At 43.6% G+C, this 14997-nt stretch overlaps 1 protein-coding gene across 11 annotated transcripts in view; it reads right to left on the reverse strand.

Moving 5' to 3' along the window:
• The window catches only part of STOX2 (storkhead box 2), a 142247-nt gene that overhangs the window by 21833 nt on the left and 105417 nt on the right, over positions 1 to 14997 (reverse strand). The window contains exons 2-5 of one of the 11 annotated variants that reach the window (XM_040554998.1): positions 14718 to 14872; positions 4899 to 4970; positions 4438 to 4567; positions 4075 to 4181 (exon numbers count right to left, since the gene is read on the reverse strand). The exons of 3 other annotated variants lie outside the window; for them this stretch is intronic. In XM_040554998.1, coding sequence (XP_040410932.1) covers positions 4075 to 4084 — 10 coding nt within the window. In that variant the 5' untranslated portion in view covers positions 4085 to 4181; positions 4438 to 4567; positions 4899 to 4970; positions 14718 to 14872. Of the gene's footprint in view, positions 1 to 4074; positions 4270 to 4437; positions 4568 to 4898; positions 4971 to 5459; positions 5713 to 14717; positions 14873 to 14997 lie in introns of those variants that run through there. 7 more of the 11 variants (XM_040554997.1, XM_040554999.1, XM_040555001.1 and 4 more) reach the window with 7 other exon arrangements.

Below are 14997 nucleotides of genomic sequence, written 5' to 3' on the forward strand. Positions count from 1 at the left end.
GCAATGTCAAACAGATGGGCACGTATCACCTTCTGCTGAGGTTTAACCTTATTAGCTTCACCGGGCACTGAAATGGGCTAGCACTGCTCCCTGGGTAGCTTTCAGGGCATCCAGGTGAATGGCAGTAACTTCCTGAATTGTTTTACCTGCATCATCAAAGAGCTGGCAATTCCTTAAACCGAAGCCCTGTGGGAAGAGCATCCCCATGCCTACCCTCAGCCACACATTCCCTGCTGCCTGCACAAGTACCAGGGCAGGAGAGCAGGAGGAAGCTCTCTTTCTTCCCCTTGCGCCCAGAACAATCCACTCACAGCTAACCAGTATTTAGGATGTGACGAATGGACCTCCACACCACAATCAGCCCTCTGAAGTGGGAAAGGGACTCCAGGAACCTTATACACGAAGCCTAGCAAGTTTTGCTCCGCAGCCTCTCAGCTGTCCCCCGAGGGACACCAGGACAGGAACTCCCACCATTTACGCTGCTCACCCTGGGAGCACCCATCCCTCGCCCCTGACTGCAAGGAGCCTGCAGGGAACATTTTTGGGATCACCCCCTGACGACGCTTGTTAACTTAAAACTGACTAAACACGAGTTAAGAAATAGTAAAGTTTCACTGGTTTTTACTAACTGTGGACTTTGCACAATTCCCCTTTCCGAAACAGGCCTCCAGCACGGAATTGCTTTTCTAGGTTAGCGTGCAGAAAACCTTCAGCCCATACATCTGATCACTGCCAGTGGGGTCCCTGTGGTCAACAAGAACAAGCCGAGAGTTTCCACTGAAACATGAACTATTTATACTTCACATAACTCATCAGTATCAAGCATCCACTCAGTATCGGTTCCTTGACGCTAACACAATCTCTAGCAAAGCATGCTAGGATGCCAGGGTAACAGACATCCTGCTTGCAAATACCTGGGAGCTTTATAAACATTTAATCAATTATAAATAATGCTATAATTATACACAAATTTGTAACTTAAACATCTTTAAATGCCATGGAAATGGTCAACAAGTATTTGTTTAAGAGGGAGCCTTCTTTCCTGTTATGTACGGGACTACCACCAGCCAAGGCTTACACTCTTCCGTCGAGTATTTTTCAACTTTCTTTACGACAAGGCAACTCTTGTTTCACCTTCTTTGTGTCAGAACTACCTCCATAGCTTGTCGTCAGTAATGGTCTGCTGGAGGTAATTAGTGACTCTCGGTTTAAAAAGGCTAGCACACATCTGTAAAACTTTCAGTAGACCTAGTGGTCGAAAGCCAAAACCCCCTTACTCAGGGAGGCTCTAATTTGCCAAGTTTTATCTTAAATAACCTGCGGCTCTGGGAAATTACAAGCACTCTGTGGTTATAGTTAAGTGAACAAACTTCTTTGATGCACAGCAACAGAAAATATCTTGTGTTTACGATTTAATATAATATATTAACATTAATTATGTGCATAAATACTGCACGTTTAGCCTCATGAACAGAAGGTTTACTACAACTTCTTTAGGAAAGATCTGTTCAAAAAAAATCAAATATGCCTCTCCTACTTTTTCTTCTTTTTTGGAAGACCACATCACTTACATGAAACACCCAGCATATGGCTCCCGTTAGCTCTGACTGATGCTTGTCTCAAGCAGCTTTCTTTTGAAATCAAATTACTATCCTTGACTTTCATATGTTTATGTTCCCAATTAAATGCAAACTGGAGCTCAGAAAGCAGTTTTCACCAGCTGACTGCATGTTTTGTTTAAATGCTATATATATGTATATATATGTAGTTTCAGCTCTGTTTCTGCAGTGTCTTTCCAAACTTCTCTTTATAAAGAAAAAATTTAAAAAGCTTTTCTACACTTTTTAAGCGGTACTTAATTTTCAAAAACATCTAAGTGTATAACAAACAATGAATGGGATCTGTCCTCCTTTATGCCTTGGGGATTTTTAGCACTACCCTGTGGGAAAAAAATAATTACTGTTACTCAGAACAAAAGATCACGCAGCAAATAAAATAAACACTTAGCTCTTACATAGCACATTTCTTCGGTGGATTTCAAAACATTCTGAAAACCTGGGTAACCATAACTATCTTTAACATACAGACGAGAAAATGACAGCCTGCAACAGAGTTGGGGATGAAAATTCACCCGTCCTGAACCCACACCAGCCAGACCTTTCCAGTGCCAGTTTATCTACTGTCTCTGTCCTCTGAAAGTCTGGGTGCCACCATCTTGGGAGAAAATTAAGTAGACTGTATTCCACACCATGTATCAGTAATTAAACTACCAACTACATACGGATGACAGAATTTTTATAAGTGATTCTGCTGCTGGAAAGAAGTGACCTGGAAGTCAAACTCCCCGCCTCATGAAGTTTGCATGAGGACTGTTTGAAAAATCACCTCTTGACTTATAAATGGAACCAATTCGGTACAGCCATTCAGAAGGAAAATTAAGGGAATTACAATGCAAAGCCACACTTTATTAGAATTTATACACACTGTTTCCTTGGTATGGGGAAGAGACCCTCTGATTACGCTCTGCATCCTGTGAAATATAGGAAGCCAAAGCCCAGCTTCTCTTCTCCATCCTGACTCTCAACACCTTCGCAACCTTTTGCCTCCTGTGGATCAAAACAAGCTTTAAACATGACTTTTAGCCTGGTTTCCACAGGAAATGAAGCTTGCACAGTCACAATCTGAGGACGCACATGTGCCAGAGAGGTCAAGACTCACTAGACAACAGAGACTGCAACAACGAGATTTGCTAGGCATGCTCCAACTGCACAGAGCTTCGGGCACAGCCACGTCCCTCTGGACAGGGCAGAACCTTGTCGAAAAACACACATCGAGTCTCTACTTTTGCTGCTTACAGAGCTATGTAATTAATCAGAAGGCATTAAACAAGTAGAGTGACTTCGTGGTACCTTGTGGTAGTTTCAACAAAAATCCCCTACATAAATTTTCTTGGCAACAACCTGTTTTGGTCAACAATCAACCACAGCATCACTCCAGGAAGAAGTACAGAAAGCAGCTCTTCAAACAAAAGATAAGTGACAAAAACAGAACTGCTGGTAACGGACAGGAAGAGGGCTCTTCAACCTAGAGTATTTTCACCTTTTTTCAAGAATACTGTAAATGAAAAGCCTCTTCTAGAAAAAGAAAAGCACATTTTCAAGTTGACTTATAGAAGGGACAGATGCCAAAGAAGTCAACTATCTGGCCTGGATTGCACTTTGTCCCCTTTTCGCCCAAACCCCAACATGACTGAATCACTCTAATCACAGGGTACTTGCATACATGTGGCAAACAAAACCTTTCATACGTGAACTCACAACAATGACGTATAATTGCCATTTTAAGCTAGACAATGCTTTCATCTGATTAAACCACAGGAGGGAACAGGAAGAATATGCAGATTTCTGTATTACCCAGATTACTCTGAAACACCTTGGATCCACACTAGCATTACACAGGAAAAGAACACATTTTACTAAGCAAATCTGAGATAAAGGAAATCAGAAAGCATATTGCTTGCACTGTACTCAGCCATAGCTAAATCCTCATTTTAAAACACAATTCCTGGATTTTTTATGAGAAAAGCTGCAAGTCGTGTTTACTAGACGGTTACACATATCAGAGTACTCATTTTCAAGACGAAAATAAGTTAAAGATTCAGCCATTTATTCACGTTTAAGAGAAGCTTAAGCAAAGGCTTCACAAGTGCACTAACATACATTCTCTCACCAGGAAGATCCTTCTGCAACTCCGGAACGCATGCACACCAAAACATACCTTCCCTTGCAGATACGGGTTATGAACACTTCAACAATGAAACCTGGCAGTGTGACCACTCCATTTCTAACCAGCCTGAAGAAAGCACAGCAACCTTAACAATGACAAACCACATGGTAAACACTTGCCTCTGAACAAAGTTCTTCTCTTTTGCCAGTTATTAACTTTACTTCAATCACGGAAATTTATCTTTTCAGTTGGTCAGACACAGCTAAAAGCATGATCTCCAGGTTCACCAAGTGCCAGTATGTTTGGAAACAGGTGCTAAAACGCCCCCATTCACCAGACTTGTCTTACATGCATTCATCCTGTGTATTTTCTGTGATACAGATTTCCTTTTCTCGGTTCATGTCCTGTGGCCAGCTGCCTCCTGATCCAAAGTGATATCCCAGCACGTGTTATGACTGCAATCACAAAAAGTTTCTGCTGGAGCACGGAACTTTCCCAGAGAGGATTCAGTTGAGGAGATTTTTGTGGTGTTGCTTGCTTATCCTGGGACAAAAGAGGGCAGGATTGTGGTGTTGCTTTTTTTTTTTTTTTTTTTTTTTAATATATTGTGTGCTTTAGAATGTGTTTATTCAATATTTTTCAAATGCATCTCTTAATAAATGTCCATGTCCATATTCCTGGCACACAATATGTTAAAAAAGGGGGACTTACCTGAACCCCTATGGTCTGGTTCCGTGCTCCAGTACAGTATCCAGAATAGCTGTGATGTAACAACACTGTGCACATTGGGGCTTTATATCACTGTGGAAGCTGACTACTGTAGAGATCAGTGCCACAGGACCTGAAAGAAGAAAAACAAAGCATGTTTTTAGGCAGTAATATGCTGAACACCCACCTCTTAAAGCAGGAAGTAGAGGCTTCCAGAAAATAAAAGACAATGCAGTATCTATGCAGTTCTTCCGAAAGCAATGCTATTTCACACTTAATTCTCACATAAGCACAAGAAACAAATGGTTAAGAAACAACAGAGGCGGTGGAGGCAGAGAATCTAAAGGGTTCTACAAATACAACTCCCACACGGTGTTTTGAAAACATCTTTCTCCTTTTGCCCCATTTCCACGCAAAGGCTGGAATCACGCTCTGACACCACCCCCTGTTTCGAAGGCACTCACAGTCTTAGCAAAGCACCTCTCCACTGCAGCGCCTCAGGATTCTGCAGTGTCACTCCTCTTCTGCCTGGCTCTCTGCAAAGTGAAGTCATAGGAATGGATCAGCCAACCTGACTTCTCACTACCCTGCCCAGAATCCTTTGTGAACTGAAATGAGTCATCGCTCTGAAAAAATCCACCACGGCGCAACGTTCCAGGTTTCTCCCTACGTCTGCGCTGGCTTCTTTGTCTTTGAAACGAAGTGCCTCTGCCTCTGGAACTGTGCCCAGCTGCATTGTACAGGATAACAAGCCAGCCTCCTCATTAAGTGGACAAGAAAGCTATTTACATGCATTAGCGAAGACAAGTTAAAGCTTTAACCCTCTAGTCAAGGCAAGAAATTCACCCCTAACATATCTTCCTGATGTAACACACAGCCGCACGACACACAAAAACACGAATGCACAGACGTACGTGTACACACACACACACACAGAGACTTACAAAGAGCTGCATTTTCTTGAATTATTCGCTATTTAAGCACGACACCAATTTTTATTCTATTGATTGAAAGAAAAGACTTACTCTCCTTTGTCAGTCCCGAAGAATGCTGCAGACCTGCACGTAACAGACAGCTCTACTGTACTCGGGATCAAAGTTATGCTGCTGCAACTGTTTATCAAAAAATTAAAAGCAGTGGGCAAGTTGTTGCAAGCTCATTTTTCATCATCCTATTCACCGTTTGGGCTCACAACAAAGTGAGCCCTGAAACCACGCCAGGCAGAAAATGTCAAACTGCTCCAAGTGCCGAGAGCCAGCGGAGCTGCTTCAGCTCCTGCCGCTACTGACAAAGGAGGCAATGCTCAGAACGAGGTCACTGTGTCACGATCTCGCTCCCGACGCTACATCTTCCTCCTCTTCGTGAGGATACGCTAAGCCGGAGCATCGGAAAAACACAGACTAAGGGGTAGCAACAGCGTACGATGAGGGACAGACGCTGTGGCTTTGGAGAAACGTTTTCAGTTGTTTTGGTGTTTTAAGAGAGAGAAACGTTTAAAACTGTCTTTACTGCAAAAAGCTATTTTTAGTCGTCATCTGTCAAAATGAGAAGTCTGATAGGCAGAAACGGAGGGGCAAACAAAAAAGGAGTGCTGCCATGGGGCTCTTCTTTAAAGGCTCCTGTATGCTAAGCACTCTGAAGCAATCTGAAGTACAGCAGGCACCTAATCCTTAAATGCCTGCAACGCAGGGCTTCAGGACTCACCTGTGCTGTGTTAGAACAGGCAGTTATCCCAGGTTCTCCCAGCAGTGAACACAGCAGGTGTTTAGGACTGTTAAATACAAAGGTCTTCATCCCACTTTGCTGTGAGACCTAGCCTTACAACGACCCTCGCAGTGAAAGAGGCGACCCCAGCCTAAAATAGGTCTCTACAAGTGCTCCGAGAGGACAGCAAAGAGCTGGGTTAGGCAGCTAACAGATCGCTTTTGTTCACAGGTCTATGCCAACTATTATGCAGCGAAGCCGTATCATAACCAACCTGATTTACAAGGGTAAGGTATGCAGGGTGCTCTGCTACACCTGTAGTTACACAGTAGCCAGGATCTCAACACTGAAAGCTGGGCTTTGTGCTATACACACACACTCATCAACTCCTATGTTCCCTAAAAAGGCCTCATTCCAGGAAATCTTCCTTCAACTTTACAGGAGTTTTACCTTCCCTAGGGCTGCAGGATCAGCCACAAAGCCTCTAATGAATCCAACTTGGCATCTGCAATGTTTGGGTCCCCCAGGATCATCCTGTGGAAACTTGGGTTGTTTGTCTGCTAAGCCCACACCTACTTTACAGCAACGAAACTCATTCCAAGAAGAAAAATTTCTGTGGGCTTAAAAGCGAATTACAACATACACCTACTGCAAGAAAAAACAAGAGCTCCAGACTACTCTTCCTTTGCACCAGACAACATTCACGCACAGGGGAATAGCTGGGCTGGTGCGTGCAGCAGTATTTCCACACACCTGCACAGATTCTTGCAGAAGCACTCACCCTTTTATCACCAAAGTTAAAATAAAGGCAGAAGGAAGAGAAATGTAAAAACAGGATCTGAATGCCCGTCCTTTCTAACAATTATTTCTCGTACTTGAACCTGACTCAGGGCGGCCTGATTGCTCTGAACAAATGTAACTGTGAGCTCTCTGAGTCAGAGAATTCCTCTGGCATGTGAAGCCTGAGAGACACCGAAGGCCTGCACACGTACCTCGTGTGCACAAGCACCTAGGCATGGCTCTATTCAGATTCACCAGCTCAGAGCAGTACCACACAGCCCTCTGATCGGTACTGTGAACAGCAACAAGTGCCTGACACCACAGGAATGACAGAGAGCAAATGGGAATGGAAAGACCAGCAGCAGGAAAAGGTGAATGAGAACGTCTGAAGAGCTGAAGTTGATGGGCTAACCAGCACTGCCATCAGCTCACAGAATCATAGAAAGGCTCGGGTTGGAAGGGACTTAAAGCTCATCTAAGTACAACCCCCTGCCACAGGCAGGGATGCCACCCTCCAGATCAGGTAGGCCCAGGCCCCATCCAGCCTGGCCTCGAATCCCCTCGGGGGAGGAAGGCCTCACCCCAGCTCCACACGCACTTCCCAGCCAAGGCAGCCACTGTGCTCCTTCCTCCACATCTCCCCCCCAGCACACAACAGAAGACTGTTCTGACACAAAAGCTGCCTTACTGAGGGCACCTGGCATGAATATGCCATGCATTTCTCTGGTGTAACTCCATGCGTGCCCGTGCATCTGGATACACCAGCTGAGTACAGCAGTGTAGCCCGAGATTTACCTCCCTCATCCAGTGAGAAAGCAGACCATGTTAAAACCCTTTTCTTCCTTCCCCCCACACCGTGCTGGAGTCGCACGCAGCCTCCTTTGCTGAGCTCCACATCAGCTTGTGGACGTCGGTGGGCTCTCCTGAGCCAGGCCCTGGGATTCATCCCTCTCCTCTGCTGCCACAGCCCCATCACTATCACTGAGGGAAACTCAGAGGAGAAAAGCAAGGTGCTAAAATGGAGGGGGACATCGATGGGAGGAGAGAATAAAAACGGTTAAAAAAAAGAACACTGCCAAAAGATGCCAAGAAGGTTATCAAGAGCAATTTGAAAATCGAGACTAGCCTGTACCAGCCTCAAGGGATCCTGAATTTTAGAGGCTAAAAATCAGCCATCGGCACTCAGCAGTTGGAGTCTGCACATGAACAGACTGGAGCTGTTCATCGCAGGTCATCCACCACTACCCTCACCTCTACATAACCAGCTTCACGAGGCAGGAGGCACCCGAACACCAGACTGTGAACACAACCCACTTCTTCTGTGGCCACAGAAGAAACCAGACTAAAGGACATCAGAAAGACACAAATTCATGCTTGTATTTCTTGAGGAAATCTCTACATCCTGAAGATTTCAAGTTGTCAGTGCTCTGCTACTAATGACTTATTGGCAGCATGCTAAGAAGTTCCACTTCGCTTACCTGAACAAATCTCCTGGTCATTTAAGAAACGACTTAAGAAAACACAAGAGGCAACTGGATCAGGATATTAAATTGAGCAATATCCCAACAAGGAATGCCCATCTGGTTTTGTGCTACTGTTGTCTGTGAGTTTAAATACTCCTTTATACCCCCTCCAGCTGCTGGCACCCCAGCATATTTGCAGAGAACATACCTCGCTCCTTCAGATCTCGTCCCGCTGGCTTTAAAAAGCACGTTCTTGTAGGGGTCTCAGATACCTGCCCATCCTGTTTTCGTTAGGCTTTCTAACTTACACAACTATCCCTTAAAAAGCAACAACCAAAATTCTGCATCACATTCTAGCAATCCAGCTAACCTCTCACTTCTGTCAGGTAGAAGGAAATTCAAATTTCCTTACTTTCCCTGGAAATACCCTGCCTCATACATCGTAAGAATGAAATTTGCTTTTTTCTCAGCTGTACTACCTTGGTAGTTCATTGTTACGCCACACCTGAATTACCAGTTGCAGGTATCTTTTTTATGATGAGTTTGAAGCAAGCGTTCCTGGGTTTGACTCCCAGACCATGATCTTGCCCAGACACTTTATCAGCTCACTCTTTGGATCTCCGACTATCCAAGTCTTCTAATTTAAGCATCTCCACCATCAATTTAAGCATATCGCACACTGAAGAGTCACAAAAACTAAAATGAAAAGCAAATGATACTTTACAAGTTACCTAATGCAGGACAAAACCGTGACCCAGTGCAACACTTGCTAAGACAACTGCCCAGTGAATAGCATCTCAATGAGCCCACCAGTCTTAGCAGGAAAAACAAAACAACCCACAGAACATCCCCCCCCCCCCCCCCCCCACCCCCCCCCCCCCCCCCCCCGAAAGCCTAGTGGCTGAAACAATTGTCTTTTTAGAAAATTACAGCTCACTGGAAAGTATGTGACATTTTAAATCACATGAAGAATTCACTAACAGATTTTGTAGCCAGGACTATGGCATGGGAGGAGATTTTTTTTAAAAAAAAACTGTTTTAAAATATTTGTTGCATAGAAAACTTTACTAATTATTTAAATGATTGATGCTAAAGCTACAATGTCGCTAACAACAACAACAAAAAAAGCTACAATGTCACTGAAAAAAAAGCCTGCCTATTTTCTGGCAGCAAACAGTAAATGCAAGGAAAGACAGAAGCATTAAAAAAATCTGACACTAGAGGAGACTTGGCAAGAAAAGATGAGCACATGAGAAAGAAAAGGAGAAAAAAAAACACCAAAGTGATAAACATAGATGCTTTGTTTCAGGGTGGAAATATTATAAAGGAAAACATTCCTTTGCAAGCACTCCTGAAAGCACAGAACATGGCTGTTGAACACAAGCTGCCTGCCTTAGCCACACATTCTCCACTGCCGTCCTCAGCATAGCCAGAACACATTTTCAGTGTGGCTGGGGATGCTGCAGCAAACATACGGCGAGAGAGTCAGCAGCCGAAATTCTTGCGAGGTGAAGGGCTGATTAGCAATACAAGCCAATGACACAGCGCACCTTCTCTCATTTCTATTGACTGCTGTAACCGTGGAAGGATTTTCCTCCCGAAGACGATACTGCGGTGGTTACAGCTTTTCAAACAAATAGTGATGACTGGCAGATAACTTCAGGTTAAAATAAGAATCTGCAACACTGAACACAAGTCCCATGGTACTGCAGCAGCCTTTAACAGCACGGTTTTTCCTGGCTGGAAGAGACCTGATGAAAAGGCCAGGCATGGAATCAATTAAAACAGTGCCAAAGTGGTTTTAAAAAGAAAAGGTTAGACGCTCCGAAGACTTAGCAGTTGAGAGTTTACTGGGTCATTTTTTTTCCCTGTGGTGGAAGGCAGAGGTTTTATTATGGCTGGAGTCGATTCAAGAAGATATACTTTAATGCTTAGGAAACTGAAATACCCTACACCTTTTACAAGAAGTAGCCATACTACAATATTCTGCCCCTAACAATCTACTTGAGTGGGGCAGATGCAGTGGCCCCTTTTTCCCACAGTGTCTCAACACACTTCAAAATCCTGTCCTTTGGTCTCCCCTGTGAGGGAGATGCTATGGGATGGGAGCATGGGAAATGCCATGGCACAACAGTGCAGCGATGTGCCCAGTCCTCTCGTGCTGGCCAAGTGTCTTAGAGGAAGCATTAGAAAACCACAGCACCCGTGGCCGATGTTGTATGCTGCATCTTAACAGGAAATGTCCTTGCTCCAGACAGAAACAGTTCGTTCTTTGAGACCCTCAAGGCCCAGCAGATTTTCACTTTTTCTTCCAAGCAATATAGCTATCAGCAAATGCAGCAATCCCAAACTACCCGACCAAACAAAAACAGTACCTGGAACCAGGGGTTCCCACGGTTAAACAATTAACTAAATTAAACACATTTCCTTTTGTCCATTTCACATGGGTTTTGCTTAATTTTATTGAGTACTCACTTCATTACAGGAAGCCATAAACCAAAACCTTCAACAGGCATTCTATTACAGCAGTAACACCTTCCTGCCTCTTGCTCTTTTCTTTTTTAAGCAAAATTTCAGGAATCTGAAAGTCTCACTGCCTGTGAGATACAAACCTGAACAAGGTATTCAAACTGGACAAAATTATCAATTTCGTAGACGTACATCTCTTGTGCGATGACTTCTTATGTACTGCCTGATTTACACAGCCTTGCGCTTACATTTTTAATTACCACCACCCACTCATCTCCCACATTCACCACTCTGACCCCAGTGGCACGCAGACCACACTCCTAAAACAGCAGGAACCTAAGAGGTTCCAACGTGATTTTTTCCACGTTCGCTGCGTTGCCTTACATCACCGATGTCATTATTTCGCTGGACTGCTCAGCTGTTTCACTCAGCTGTTGCTGAGCCTGAAGTCCTTCTTAGCACTGTTAATGAACCTGGCCAACTGCGACCTGACAGATAGGGTTACCACTTCCTTACCCAGCCCAACTTTCACATTTCCAGTGTCACTACTAAAAACCAACCATTTGGTATTGATCCTTGCCGCCCAGGATCCTTTCCTGTGACGAGCACTGGCCGTTCCCCTTTTATCTCCTCTGTATTCTAAACAAGTCCTCGACAAGACTTTTGTGTTGGGCTTTCGCCAAGCATTTATTAAGCACTAGAACCTGGAAGAGTCCTTGTGCTCCCCAAGTGTTGCTATGACCCAGTTTTCTGAAAGATGAAAGTGCATAAAAATAGTTGTTTCTTGTGCCCTTTTACCCAGTATAGAAGAGCCCTAAGTTAGGATACAAAGACTAGGTTCCTGAGATGACCACAGGAGCTGCTGACGGTCTCAATTTACATTAAACTGAATCAAAAGGCCAGCAAAAGAAAAGATCTGGGATTATTTCTTGAACAACAAATTCAGCAAATATCCACTGGATATGGAGAGGAAACCCCACATACAGTTCTGAGATCAAAATTGTGGGATGCATAAATCCAAGTTTTGTGTAAGTATATTTTATGCGATAGTAAGACAACATTTTCTTAATGCACATTAAACCAACAAAACTACAGTCATTCCCTATCTTGTCTTTATGTCATCATTCCTTACTCTGGACTGTCAGAAAAATGGCTTACAGTTACAGCTATGTCCTTTCAGTGAGCTACAACCACAGGCAGGATTTTAACTCACGGGCCAAAGGATGCACAAATCCCATTAGAAGGGTAAAATGCGCAGGGAATGGTGCGTGACCCTCTCCTCACCTGGCCAGCCCCAGGAGGCTGCCGCTGCTGCACGGGGCCAGCCGCTGCCTACCCGGGATGAAAGCAGCCTTACAAGTGTTTTTTGAAACCTGCGCTGTTTCTTCTGCCTGTTTGGTACCTAGAAATATTAGCGTTAAGAGCTAATGTACAGGCTGCTTCTAGAAAAACCTAGGCTATAAAGACTGAAATACGATCAGCAGCAGATTGCAGGGCAAAACAAGGAACAATAGACGTAAGGAAAAACTTAAGAAAGGTTAAAAGGAAACGCAAGGAAAGAGATGAATTTTGTTTTACTCCTAAAGCAGGCAATGCAGCATATGTGACGTTAACGATGAAAGAGGACTTGCTAAAAGAATCCAAATGCTTAGCAGGGCTAAACGGAAGCAGGAATAACAACCAAATGGTGAGAAATAAACTTTCCAGCTGTACGAAGGCTGGGAAAATCCAAGGGCCTACAGGATTGCTGGAGTAAGCAAAGTGGGAACGGCTGCGTGTTTTGGTGAAGAAAGAAGTGAACAAAAGGACAGTTGTTTTACGAAGGCCGATCTGCATGTGCTCTGCATCCACTGGGCGCTTGCCTTTGTTTTGTTTTCTAGGCTGACCTTCACCCCGTGCCACACAAAGGATTCAATGAAAGCCTCCCTTCCAAGTCTCAATTAAAAGCCTGAGGGAACAAATGCATCTTGCATGCAGCCCAAAGCCTGAGCCCAAGTGCCAGTGACCCAGCAGAGGGAGCATCCCCGGCAGCTCGGGAGTGAGCTCTGGCTGAGGGCACCTGCATCCTCCCATGACTTTGAATGAGCTCCCCCAGGCTTTGGAGCAGGCAGAATAACTGAAAAGAAACATTTAGCTTGTTCCCCTATGGGTTGCTCCTAAGCCTTTATAATGCAGGAGCAAAGCTAGTGGAAGGATGGGCGTTTAGGGGGACAATGAAGAAAGCAGAGAGCAGATTAGTAGTGTGCATGCTAATAAGGTACATGTGCAGTATCGCTCCAGAGAGGAGCAAGCACTTTGGGCAGTTTGAACCAGAACATACACGAGCAGTTAAGCATGTCATCACCAACGCTGTCTTTAGAAGTTTACTGCTGCTTTATGAGAACCTCTTCAAAACACACATGCACATGTAGTTTCTAGAAAGAAGGAGTAATCCACAAGGACTTGAAAAAGCGTGGCTTCCCAAAGTGCATCTTGTGTGCCATGTGTGGTCCGCAGAGCCTCTGCAGGAGGAGGGGTTTTTTGTCTTTAATTTGTGGTGTTTTATTTTAATTGGGGTGCTACATTTAATTGAGATGTCACACTGCATATTTGTTATGCAGCATCTGGTCTGGTACATTCCCTGAACACAATCTGGGGAACCTCTGTGTTATGGGGATAAAATGGAAACTGACCTCAAAGTTTTGGTCTAAGAATGATTTACTGCCAGAACTACCACCATGTAATCATACCTATGTAAATCCATATTTATTCTGGAATTAGGGTGCTTTTTTAACCTGATTTAGCTTATACAACTTCCAAATATTACATCAACTATGGCAGTTGTATGCATATAATCCTGCTAAATTCCTCTGCAGGAACTAACTTTCATACCACACAGAAAAAAGTAAAAACAAAAAACTGAATAATCAATAGTAAAAATAGAATACTAATTTTAATAGAGGCGAGAATGTGCCTTCCTGCTGTTCAATCATATTCTCCCCAGCATATCCGAAAAGAAAATGTTAAAGCAAAGGAATTACTCTTTTTTTTAATAATATTTCTTCCTGAGTTCTGATAACTTCACTTTTGAAAATAGAAAACCACTGACATTTAAAGCTGCAAGTTCTGTTTCTCTAAAAACTTCCTGTTATGGTGAAAGGCAGAGATCTTAAAAGCGCCAAGTTTGGTTCCTATTGCCATATGTTGTTTCTAATAGTCACAGCTTGAGTTTCAAAACTGATGTAGATTTGCACTTCCCTTTATCTCCATTGAGTGCTGCTGTACTCTAAGTACTTCTGAAAATAAGGACAGTTACCGAGGAGCCTAATTTTAGGCACTCATTTCTGGAATCTGGCATAAAAGCTCAGACTTGAATGTGAATAGAAACCATGCATGCAAGTTGCTTGGTAATATCTGAAAGTCTCAGGCATAATGCCTAAAATTATGCGTCTCCTTCATACCTCAATTTATAATTAAGAGCCTAACAGTCTACTTTATGGCATAAAGGTTTAATTTGTGTTTTTTGCCTTGTACCTGAGAAGCTTCTTTAAGTGGAAGTTTTAAGGCAATTAGTATTTCCAAGAAAAGTTTTGGTTTTGACAAAATGTTATTCTTCAGACAAAGAAGAGAGGGATACAAAACAAGGAGTTCTTGGTTTTAGACAAAATAATTCTGCCATTCAGTGTCATTTCCAAAGTGGTATCTTTGGAGGCAGAGGATGAGAAAGCTTTGTGTAACTTCCCAGTGACATTTTCCTTCTGATAACATGACTTCTTTCAAGGACAGGAACAACCTTGCCAAACATAATCACCACACATTTTCCCCTGGCACGACATGCAGCCTCTGACTGTATCATTCATCACCTATGCAGGCAGATATTATGCAAACCTATTCGCCAGGTATTGCTCCTTAGGAAGTGCTAGCTGAACACCAGAAGTACTTAGCATCTCCCCCGCGTCCTCCAGAGAGCAGGACATCTCTTTCCAACAGCAGTGAAGTCAGTGCTGGCCCTGTGATATCACAGCATTCTCCACAGCAACAGCCTGTGAGGTCACAAATGAAGGATTACCGCTTTGCTGCAGGATTAAGGGAAATAAGAAGCCGGTCTGTCAGGAAGATGGGTTTTACTTCAAATAACAGGAATTAGGAGAATGCTGAAAATAAATGG

The sequence above is a fragment of the Cygnus olor genome, chromosome 4 (genome assembly GCF_009769625.2).
Source record: "Cygnus olor isolate bCygOlo1 chromosome 4, bCygOlo1.pri.v2, whole genome shotgun sequence".
Taxonomy (NCBI): Eukaryota; Metazoa; Chordata; class Aves; order Anseriformes; family Anatidae; genus Cygnus; species Cygnus olor.